Raw genomic sequence first — 12503 nt, forward strand, 5'->3', positions numbered from 1 at the left:
TATATATATAAATTATAGGATATATATTAATATAAAAAGTAATAATAATAAAATATATTATATTATATTATTTTATTGATTTTTTATCATTTTGTAATGAGGTTCAATTTCCAATGTATTTTGGCACCCCTATCAAAGGGGTGCCAATAGCACTCCCCTTTTAATAAGGTTCAAGTTCCCATGTAATTTGGCACCCCTATCAATGGGGTGCCATTAGCACTCCCCTTAAATTAAGATGATACGACACAAGTTACCAAGTTTTCATTTCATGTCATGTCATTGTCTATGGATGTTAACGTGTAAAATTTTGGTGATGTGATATTTTTTATTACAACATTATACTTTAATTTTTTTTATTTTACATATTATTTAATAAATATATTAAATGAATTAGAAAATTTCTAAATTATTAGTTAATATACCAATATTAACAAAGCATTAGATGCACAAGCTGACATCCGCAATAGCAATACAGTTTCGTAAAACATGCCTAAGGAGTTGGTCTTTGTATATAAGTGCGTGGAGAAGCACATCATTCATGTCATGTGTTTGAAGTCGTACATCGACTAAATTTGGACTATTTAGGGTGTTTGGAAATGCTTATAAAAACAACTTATTGACTTATTCATGTGACACCGGTAATAAGCACTTTTGAGTGTTTGGATAAACAACTTATACCGGTGTCAAACCGGTAATAAGAAGTTTTTGAAGAAGTTAAACCCTTCTAACTTATAATAAGTTGATAAGTGCTTTTGTAGAAAAGTATAAGTTATTTCAAGTAAACAATCCCAAACACCCCCTTCTTCTAATATATATTGGAATCTTTGTTCTATCCCCAAGAACTCTTCTGGAAAGTAATCTAAATGGATCCATCGTTCCTATACCCATATGGCATCAAAGTAAAAATCTAATGCTTAAAGGATTTTTTTAGAGAGTAATCTAATAAGGTTTCATATACGCTCACATGGTACAAAAACCAACGTCTATCACTCTTGGGACTCAGACACCCTGAGCCATATGTGCTTGTCTAGCCTCCCTTGGCGTAATAGAGTCCTATATCGGCTAAACTTAGACTCGTTCTCCTCCATATATGTTGGAAACTCTCTTCTCTTATCAAAGGCTCCTTTAAAGACTAATCTAGTTGGGTTCCACGTATTCTGAAACCACACACTTCACATGTATTTTTCTTGGTTTACATTCCTTTGATGTGGGAAATGATAACTAAACACACATTTATGTTAATGATACTAATTATTTAATCCTCCTTGTCAACAACAATAAGATAATTCCCAGAATCTTCAACTAAGTTGGTAGACTTATTTAATCATGCCCCAAATGATAGAAAGCAAGCTTTAGAAAGGTGATACTTGCATCTTCAATTTGGATGCTTAAATGGTGATTTGCCCCCGACCCGAACGGGGATTCCCTGTTAAAACGGGTCTCAGGGCCGGGCCGGGGGATATTACTACAAACCGGGGCTGGAGATTACAAAATCCGTCCCATCCCTGCCTCGTTGCCATGCCTCATAGACCCACCGGTTGTAGAGGCTCATAGGTTTTTTTAATTAGTTTGGATATCCAACCCGCTATATGAGTCGACTAATACCAAAATGACCTGTCTGTTTTATGGATAACTCAGAATCACCGTATTTAAACCTCAGTGACCAAAGGGGTATTCAATCAAAGTTTATACCTCTAGAAGTGGAAACAGAAAAGTTAAAATCATGGATTATTTTATTCATAAATAATCATACATAAAAGGCACAAAAAACAGATGGGTCCTCTTTGTCATCCAGATTTTACGTGAAAACCTCCATTATTTCCATTAAACAAAGAGCCTTTGCATCGTCAGTGGAGCCCCTTTAGCCCTACTGTTTTACACAAAAATAAAGCTTTGTCTACATGCGGGTGAGGGGTGAATAAAGAAAGGGAAAACTGGCTCTTCGAACGTTGCTAACGATATCTTTATTATATTGTAAAGTATTATTTACACACAAGTATAATAAAAAGTATATTATATATCATATTAGAAAGGTACTCGTACAATACAGCAAGATACATTTAGATTATAGTGTTTTTTTTTTCGTCTTAGTCGATGTTATAATATGATTTTATGAGAATGCAATACTGTTTTTATTTTTTAATAAAACAAAAATATGAAAATATCATCAAAAATAATAATAAATTAATGATATTAATACCAAACTAACTATTTAAAATTTCTTTTTTTTTTGTATTTTTTTAATTCATTTTTGTATTTTTTATTTAATAATATACTTTTTCTCATTTACACTCCTAATTCACCATATTAATTCAATCTCCCAATTCCATCAAAAGTATTTACTTCTAATTTATAAATTTTCAACTAATTAAAATAACACACATATCAAAGTTACATTTTATTTGAGTTAAAATGGATATCATGACGAGTGTGCTTTATGAGTCTTTTGGCCCATCAAAAAGTATTTTGCCACATTCTTTTAYCCATTGTCCCATTTTGATGATGATCTTATAAATTTTTTCTTATTTAAAGATCATGTGAAACTATTTTTTTCTTTTTTTGTGAAACCACTTTTATATAAACGCTGTGAAGGTAACTTCACAACGTTTTTGCTGTGAACATTCATTTTTATACATTCTCAGTGTTTTATTGTAAAGTTTCAAATATAAAAAAGTTGTATTATGCGACTCATGAAAATACCGTTCTCACATGAACTCCTAACACTTTTATCTTATTCAAACATAAATTTTGACTTTTTAATAATTTAATTTTCCGTTCTAAGTGATAATAAGATCATCGCAAGTAATAAAAATTGAATTTATATCTTATGGTCTTCAACGAGAAATTTACGAGAACTTTACCTCTATTTGCGAAGAAGACGATGTGGTTTACTTGAACTTAAGAAATCATAACAGGTTTCCTCTAATGGCGATTCCTGAAATCTAAATCAACGATCCAAACTATTCAAACCACAAGCTCCCTGAGACAAAACAAAAACCGAAATCGTAATCGGAAGAAGATGAAATGTAGAAACGGAAGCTAAAACCTCCAAGCATTTAAATCCCTAATTTCGTGTTTATCCGTTCGCAGTACACCAAATGCAACAACACATTGATCTAATAAACAAATGTTTTTGCTGTAAACAGCTGGTTTACATTATCATATACAAGTTAAAAAAACAAAACGAATCAGGTAAGAAACAAAGTATATCCATCAAAAACAGTGATACGGCAATATTCGAGATAATCGACATGAAAAACAACTGTTTTTGAATCGATGATTATAACTAACCTGGTAAACGAAGCTTCGAGTGTGTCCGTCGGCGAGCTGAAATCGATATGAACGATTATTTGCTCTGCAATCGATCAGATACTGCAATCACGGTTTATAAAGAGATCAATATCTTCAATGGAAGAGAAAGAACCGAAGGAAAGAGAAGAGTCGAGAGAAGAACAAAGGTGAAAGTGTAAAATGGCAGCAGAGACGACATTGGGGATTTGAAAACGCTCAAAAAGCTAGGTTTGAATCGGATCCTTCCATTCAAACTCTCTTTTGGATCATATTGTGTTTGTTATATATATATATATATATATATATATATATATATATATATATATATTTTTTTTTTTTTTTTTTTTTTTTTTTTGAAGTTAATTTAAAATAAATTCAAATATTAAGGGACCGTTTACCAAACACTTACCCGATAACTAATATATATATACATTAGTTAGAGAAGTTTCAGGGAAAAACTCCCTAGAAAATGAAAAAACTAAGGAACACCATTGTAACCATTTAAMTGGAATTACTTATATGCATATTGTGCATGCCGTTTAGATAAATAGTTACCAGGATGTTATTTAGTTTTTCATTATTATTTTTTGCGGTTTTTCCATGAACCTAACCCTTAATAAATATAGTTGTTCTTATAATTCTTATTTTTTAGTGGTTCTCACATAAATCTGAGCCTACTTTCATATATGTCAACATCTAATAAGAAAACTGAATAACGTATGAACGTAAGGATAGTTAAGAGAATATTTATGAATTACTTAAGAAATCCAAAAACAAATTATTTGTAGCAACATATGTCAATGGATGTTACAAATTATAGATATCGGTTCATATATACATATATAAATGGATTTTTTTCAATGATTTGTATATTAAGACTTGTGATTACACAAGACCAGCATGTTTTCGTAAGACTGTGAGACCACTTTTCTTACACTTGAAACTTCACAGCAAAACGTTGTGAAGGTCACCTTCACAGTGTTTTTGCTGTGAAAGTTCAGTTTTTTTTTTTACTTTCAGAGCAAAAACACTGTGAATGTGACATTCACAACATTTTGATGTGAAGTTTCAAGTGTAAGAAAATGATCTCACAGGTCTTATGAAAACAAATTGGTCTCACGTAAACACAACCATATATATTAAACTGCTAAGACGATGTTTAACTTAGAGGTCGTTTACTAAACACTTACTTGGTAAGTGCTTACTCGATAAATTTCCTCATCGGATGAACATGAGAAGAACCACGAATTTTTCCGAGTAAGAGCGATAAGAAGGATGAAGAGTCTTACCCTGTAAGTGACGATGATGACTTTTACCCAGTAAATTATTGCATTCGATATGTTTTGATATATCAAAATCTTAATCATCAAATAAATCATAGTGTTGACTCCTATCGGTAAGCGCTTACCGGGTAAGCAATTGGGTAAACGGCCCCTAAGACGGAAAATATCGGGTACTATTTGTTATTTTATCAACATTAGGATTCACACAATTCAGGGCATACATTTGGTATCACTTTGACTACCCTTTAATGTATTCTTCTGTTGTATGCTAATTATTTATCAAAGAACTGATCTCAGTCTACTATAGAGAACTATTTCAAAGTATCGAATTACGAAGTTGGCCCGAAAGTCCAAGTGCGGTGTAACTTGGTGTACACTGTTTCACACCCTCCATTTTGCGTTTATATTGTATACATAATAGATAAAAGTCAGCGTTACATCCCATTTTTTGTTCGAGGTTCTATATTTTGTGGAGCTTTTTTGTTTTGACAGTGGGGATGTGTTTGAATAATACAGTTTGAGGCAATATTTTTGTGAGAACACGTCATTTGGTAGAAACGATCGTCGCGTACCACAAACCATGAAGTTGGATGATCTAATCGGTAACCTCAAAGTCCATGAAATAGCGTTGTAGAGGAACAAATATTGCGACGAACGAAAGAAGAAACATTGGCTTTTCAAACTAGTGTTTCGAGTGAAAAAAGGCAAAAAGAGACGAATGGAGAATAAGGACTCTGTGAATGACATTGCTTAAGTGGAATGAGTACGCATTGACATGTATACAGTGTTTGTTCATGCGCACATGACAACCCATATAGGACTGAATATAGGAGGGGGGGGGGTATGAAAATGCATGCATAAGCGTAGGAGGAGGTATGAAAATGCATGCCTAGGAATATTTTGTTGTTTTTACATGGAAAAAATATTGAATATTTATACTTTATACCCTTATAAATATTAATTTAGGGGTCGTTTACTAAATACTTATTTGGTAAGTGTTTAGTGGAGAAATTTTCTCATCAGATGAACATGATAAGGGCTAAGAATCTTATCGAGGTAAGAGCGATGAGAAGGATGAATAGTCTTACATGGTAAGTGCGGATGACAACTCTTACTGAGGTAAGCGCTTACTCAATAAATTGTAGCATTCAATATGTTTTGATATACTAAAATCTTACGTATCAAAATAAATTATAGTGTTGACACCTATCAGTAAGCACTTACTGGTAAACATTTAGGTAAACGACCCCTTAATTTATTTCCCTTATTTTATCATTTTATGTTTTATACTCTTATTATATTTATATTATTATGGAACTATAATTAAATAAGAAAAATATTAAATACTGGGCTTATTTTGAAGACATTGACTAGACGATTATAATGGTGTAACTGTTAAAATAAAAACATATTTTTAACGTATTTTAGTCAATATACGATTATGTATATTAATGTGACAAGGGTGTAAAACAAAAAATGAAAAAGGTAACATAAATTAAATAATTAATTACAAGAGTATAAAATGTAAGGGGTTGTTTGTTTACCTCTTAATAGTTACATTAAGAGGTAACATCTGAATCGTTAAGAGATGAATCTTGTTTGGCAAAAAAAAAGTATGCCTCTTAATGGTTCTAAAACACTCTGAATGGTTTTGTATCATTGATCTTTCTTAACCATTAAGAGCCCTAATTTCATTGTACATAATTACCAAACAATTATATTTCATTTTGCACTATATCATGAGATCCTCTTAATTATTCTGACCACTTAATCATTCTACACCAAATCATTCAGCAATTGTCAAACAATCCCTCAGTATGGAAAATATTTTTTCATGATATATATAATATAATATAATTAAATTAAAAAATAAATAATATTGGTCTTATTTCGAACGTATTGACAAAACAATTATAATAGTTTAACTTGTTAAAAATTAAAACATAAGTTAAATAAATAAGGTTTTTCTAACCCCACCCCCTCCTATAGATGCATGTGAGGGGGGTGAGTATGTGAGGGTGAGAGTGAGGGAAAGTTGTGAGGGTGAGGAGAAGGGGGTGAAAAGTGATGTAGGGGGATGGGGATATCAACCCCCAATAAATAAGGGGTTGTTTGTTTATCTCTTAATAGTTCCAATAAGAGGCAACCTCTGAATCGTTAAGAGGTGAATTTTATTTAGCAACAAAAAAAAAGTTTGCCTCTTAATGGTTCTAAAACCCGCTGGATGATTTTGTATCATGAATCTCCCTTAACCATTAAGAGCCCTAATTTCATTGTACACAATTACTAAACAATTATATTTCATTTTGTACTATTTTATGAGATCCTCTTAATTATTCTGACCACTTAATCATTTTGCACCAAACGATTCAATAATTGCCAAACACCCCTAACTCTTGGGATATAAAGTGTAACTTTAAAATTAAAAAATATATTAAACAATTGGATTACATATTAATGTGAGAGATACAAGCACACAAATACAATCACCTACCACCGACCGCTAACAAATTCAGATGCGTCCTGTTTTGCACCTTATCCTTCCCATTCAAAATCCCTTCTCGTCCCCCGATTCTGACTGAAATTTTCGTTTTTTCGTCTAAATAAGAAGCCCTAACAATCAGCTGCAACTGTTCTCTCTTTCAATTTTGGTGTTCTGGAAGCTGTGGATTACTTATGGAAGTTATCTGGTATGATTTCACTTGCTTGCTTTGATATACTTTTTTCTGCTTTTGCCGGATTGGACGGATTTGAGTTTTTGGTGTTATAATTTGAGAGAGGGGGAGATGTCTGTTGAGAGATCATTCGAAGCATGGGAAGAGGTACATCGACACGGATTGGATTTAGCTGATAGGTTAACACAGGGTTTTACGGATTTGATTCATCGGCAAATCACTCCTCCATCCTTTACGTGGCCAAATCCTGATCCACACAAGCTCTTTGATGTCGAATTTCATACTCAGAGTTTTATGGAACGAGATTTCAGGCTTTTGGTTGACAATACTAGTCACGGGATTAATGGCGTTTCGGCGATTTTTGATATTGGGAGTAAGTTAGGTCAAGTTGGGGCGGACTTTGGGGCAAGTTTGAATGGTGTTGTTCAGCAGTTTTTTAGGAGGTTGCCGATGCCATTTCGGCATGAGGAAGATACTGTGATGTTAAGGGTGGATGCTGGTGTACAGAGGGCTGCTGATTTAGGGATTAATACGCAAGTTCATGAGGATCTGGGTACACTGGCTAAAAGGTTTAAGGATTTTGGGTTTGAGGAAACTGAGAAGGGGAAAGATGGGTCTGGTGGGGAGGAGGTTGCTGGAGTTAATTTGAAGGCTGCTGGCTTTTCTGGCAAAAGTCAGGTAAATTCAGCTCAATGTTAATGATGTAAGTAGATTGAGTATATGGATCATTTCATTTATTATGAGAAGCGGGAAGGGGAGCAAAGCTCCAATATTATTGAATGATAGTGTTTCTTTTTTTCTTCATCTTGAAAATTGAAATGTGAACTTTAGTTGTTAATTGTAATACCACATGTGTTTATGCTTTTCTGATTGTGCCACTTGTTTTTATGAAACTTTTGTAATTCCTAATCTTCTTGATCGATTCATGTAGGATGTTTCAAGTATCTATTAATTTTCTTGATTACCTATCTTCCTTGATATATTTTTTTTTCACCTCAAATAACATCACCTCTTTAGTTCAATATGGTATGGAAATATGTAGATTTAACTTGCATAATGATCTATTTGTAATTAGTTCTGATGCCCAGTTGTTTAATTGCAGGGAATACTTAACTTTTCAACGATGTTTGATGGTCGGACTTGTGGTGTGGAAAGTTCTTTGGCTGCAAGGGGAGATTTCTGGAGGGTAGAAGCATCACATGGCAGTACCACTTTAGGAAATGGGAATTCATCCCTTTTCCTAGTCCAGCTTGGACCAGTACTCTTCATTCGTGATTCAACTCTTCTTCTGCCAGTTCATTTGTCGAAACAGCATTTGCTTTGGTATGGTTATGACAGAAAGGTATAATCAATGTCCGATCGTATTTTAGTATGTTGGCTATGTGTAAAGCAGTAATCAAGATGGCCGCGATTTACCTCTAGAACACGGTAATTTACTTCCCATTGATGACCGTGATACTGGTACAATTGGGGCGCTCTGGAGGGTAGCGTAAACCCTTTTTCCACAACTTGTATAGCCACTGAGGGTGTATGCATTGGTGGAAATTAGATGGTGTCACTCGATTATCTATCTGATCCGATGCACAAAACATTGTCCATCAAGGAGTAGTATTTTGTGTACTTTGGTTGATAGATTGCTAATTTTAAATTTTACTACTATTCTCTTGTATAAGTATGCACTTGATCATGTTCCATCTACTATGTTAGTGGCAAGAACTCACCCTTCTTAGTTGATTGTCAGAATGGAATGCATTCTCTTTGTCCAGCTGTGTGGTCGAAACATAGAAGATGGCTATTGATGTCGATGCTATGTCTTAATCCTTTGGCTTGTGTAAGTACAGATAACTCTTGCTGACGGTATTTCTTTTCTGATAATCTTTTAGAGGAAAATGTTGGTGCCCAAGTTTGCACGCCCACTTAAGAAAGCATTAGTTTCTATTTGCATAATGTACTTGTACCATGTGCATATATATAGTTCTTTAGGGTTTTCTTTAACACCCATTCCATCACCAAATTGTTGTTTCTCATCACGAATAGCTAGAGGGTATTTGATTTTATATAAGATAATGGGTCCATTCCCCCATATTCCCAAATTTCATTCCAGGTTAAACTGGGGGGAATGAAAATGCTGTCATTTTCATTTTCATTCCTCTGTCTGAACCAAACAACCCCTTAAATCTTGATCACCAATATGTAGTTCCCTGCGACCAATTTATCACAAATTTCAACACCAACTATCATCAATTTGCAATTTTCATCACCAATATGACATATCAATTTGAAATGGTACTAAAACATAAACCCTAAAGTAGATATATCATGTATGTATGCACATGGTACAAGACATTCATATGCGTGAAGACATTCATATGCGTGGAACCTTTTTGTGCAGGATCCCACCTCCAGTGACCTCAATTTTTTATCTGGCTTTTTAATAATTTTCTTTTTTACCATTGCCAGAACTCAGAAGATTATAATTTGAAAGGATATGAAGTTTCTTTAAGTTGGATTGCCTAACATCACTTTTCTCTTGTATTTCAGTCGTTCATGGATTTGCAGTTTCCGAATGGTCAGGTAACATACGTTGCTGGTGAAGGTATATCCACCAGTGCATTCTTACCCCTTTTTGGTGGTCTGCTTCAAGCACAAGGCCAATATCCAGGAGAAATGAGGTTCAGTTTCTCATGCAAGGTGAGTTATCATGCACATAGATTTAAGGGCAAAATGCAACAAAAATTGGTTTAGTTACTATTTAGTGTAACGAAGATTGTTTTTTCTCAATCAATGTAAGCAAGTTTCAAAATTTCTTATTTAATCTAACGAAGTTCCAAAATTTCCTATCTAATGTAACATTTGATGACGTGAATGTCCACTTTGTCATCCACGTTGTTGTGAGTCTTTCGTAAACTGGTATCCACGTCATCAAATTTTACAAGATCAATGGGCTACCAGTCAAAATGGGTTGATACTGGGAAATTTTGAAACTTTTCTAAACCAAACTTTGTTGCATTTTGATGCATTTTCCCCTAGATATTACAGTGAAGTTGTCATTGTATTTGAGCATGGCCATAAGCATGCAGATAAAACCATTTCTGATATAGGGATCTTTTGGCAGAATAAGTGGGGAACACGCATCACACCTATGGTACAATGGCCTGCAAAATCGTTTACTTTAGGTTTTGAACAAGCTTTGGCTTGGAAAAGATCCGGTCTCATGGTGAGGCCAACGGTCCAGTTCAGGTAATCAGATTTTGTGCACCTAGCCCATCCTCCATTTGCATAATTTGAGTATCATTTGCTTCATTTTGGTGGTCAAGTTAGGGATTGTGATCCTCTCTGATTTGTTGATTCAATCTTAAACCATACCCCCTTCTGCCCCAAAACAAATGTCCACAATGAAAAAGGCACACAGTCTTAGGAGTGTGTAATTATTACATTTATTAATCAACTAAATGACAATTTCACCCTTGATAATAGAGGGAGTTATGAATTTCTCCATCTTATAATTAAGGGTAGAATTGGAAATTTGACACTTATTTTGGGAAAACTAAGATAGAAATGTGAGCGCTTATTTTGGGACGGAGGGGGTATTACTTTTAACTTGTGCCAGTCGACACTGAAAGGCATATGTTTTGCTTCTGTTGGCTTAAATGATCTTGTTTGTTGACCAGTTTACAGCCAACAGTTGGTGGAAGCAATCCTGGAGTGAAGGCGGAAGTTGTGCATTCTTTGAATGAGGAACTGAGTCTCATTGGCGGTTGTTGTTTAGTCTCACATCCTTGTGCATTTGCATCACTATCAGTAAGTTTCTTCAATTCTTGATTTTTAGACATTTCTCAAACAAAATCATCATTCATTATCTTCTATTATGATGATACTCTTTGTTTGCATATATATATATATATATATATATATATATACATAATACATAATACATATACAGAGTAAGGTTCAGGGGAGAACCTCCAAAAAAGTAAAAAAACCGAGGAACACCCTCATACCCATTCATTTGTACGGTATGCACATGTGCATACAAGTAATTGAAGATGTTTTCTGGTTTCTATGTACGTCTGCATGTTATGCACATGTGCATACCAAACAAATTATTGACAATTTACAATTAACTTGTATACACATGTGCATACCATACAGATGAACTGTTACAAGGGTGCTTCTCAGTTTTTTCATTTTTCTGTGGTTTTCCCTAAACCTGACCCTACATATACATATACATATCGAGGGAGGTTCATTTAGGAAACTTAAATATTTTAGAAACACACGAATCACCTTTTTTTAAAGTATTCATGATGAATAACATGATAAAATATTCACAAAGTAGGTGGTTCTAAAATATTTAAGGTTCCTATATGAAACTGCCCCCATATATGCATATACAATATGTCATATATCATCAAGTAGTAGTTTTTAGCCTGTGGATTATGATAGTAGTGTTGAGTAATTGTTATTGATATTGAAAAATGCAGGTAGGTAGATCGAAGTGGAACGGGAATGTTGGGAAATCAGGGATAGTATTGAGAGCTGAAACGCCTCTTACGGGTGTTGGTCGGCCTTCTTTTTCAGTTCAGTTAAATACTGGTATCGAGTTTTAGAGACATAATTGTCGTTCGCTCCATGTATGTATATATATATGTAAGGATGGTTTTGTGTATCTACGCCGACTTTGTAAACATGTTACGAACGGTGGTACCAAACCTGTATCCCAATTTGGTGCTCAAAACTTCTATATATAGAACATACATTTTGTGTAGTGGTTTCTTCTGTTCAGTGGTCTAATTAAGTAAATCTATGTTCTTTCTTTTTGCTGGCTTTATAACTTGTCTTTACTCGTTCTATAAACGGGCTTTATAACTTGTCCTTACTCGTTCTGTAAACGGGTCGGGTATGTCCACCGACTGACGGCCTAAAAAGTCCTTAATTTTTAAGAAAACAAAAACGCATAATTTTTACATCTCCAAATAGATTTATTTTCGATTTTTTCTCAATAATTCACATGTAAACCTTTTCTTAACCTTCACTTTATCACATTCTCACGATAGTTAGGGGTTGTGTGGTTAGAGATGTTAAATAGTAAATTAATAGAATTAAAAAAAATACTGTTTAGTTTTTACATATTATAACGGGTCCATTTCTCCATATACCCAAATTTTCATTCCATATTAACCTGACATTCAGGGGTGGATCTAGTGCATGGTGGTAAGGGTCCTATGCCCCCAACAAACCCACCAATTTTTTT

The 12503-nt window shown here is 34.0% G+C and overlaps 1 protein-coding gene and 1 long non-coding RNA gene across 2 annotated transcripts; one reads left to right on the forward strand and one right to left on the reverse strand.

Annotated features, from left to right (window-relative positions):
• Positions 1-2803: 2803 nt before the first annotated feature.
• On the reverse strand, positions 2804-3542 carry LOC112517189. Its single transcript, XR_003069646.1, has 2 exons — positions 3292-3542; positions 2804-2980 (listed from the first exon to the last, which is right to left on the reverse strand). It is a non-coding gene; the product is annotated as an uncharacterized LOC112517189 (long non-coding RNA).
• Positions 3543-7084: 3542 nt separating this feature from the next.
• LOC112517080 lies at positions 7085-12067 on the forward strand. Its single transcript, XM_025124398.1, has 7 exons — positions 7085-7927; positions 8352-8591; positions 8991-9080; positions 9791-9940; positions 10365-10489; positions 10921-11050; positions 11734-12067. The coding sequence occupies exons 1-7, from the start codon at positions 7361-7363 to the stop codon at positions 11857-11859; spliced, it is 1428 nt and encodes a 475-aa protein (XP_024980166.1). The 5' UTR covers positions 7085-7360; the 3' UTR covers positions 11860-12067.
• Positions 12068-12503: the final 436 nt, after the last annotated feature.

Source organism: Cynara cardunculus (assembly GCF_001531365.2).
Source record: "Cynara cardunculus var. scolymus isolate 2C chromosome LG 8, CcrdV1, whole genome shotgun sequence".
In the NCBI taxonomy this organism is placed as follows: domain Eukaryota; kingdom Viridiplantae; phylum Streptophyta; class Magnoliopsida; order Asterales; family Asteraceae; genus Cynara; species Cynara cardunculus.

Excerpts from the sequence above, each read along its gene's own strand:
- LOC112517080 (XM_025124398.1), top strand. The coding sequence starts at position 7,361 with ATGTCTGTTGAGAGATCATTCGAAGCATGGGAAGAGGTACATCGACAC. Across the intron at positions 9,941-10,364 it reads GGTTCAGTTTCTCATGCAAG|AATAAGTGGGGAACACGCAT; the intron begins GTGAGTTATCAT and ends ATCTTTTGGCAG. Across the intron at positions 11,051-11,733 it reads GTGCATTTGCATCACTATCA|GTAGGTAGATCGAAGTGGAA; the intron begins GTAAGTTTCTTC and ends TGAAAAATGCAG.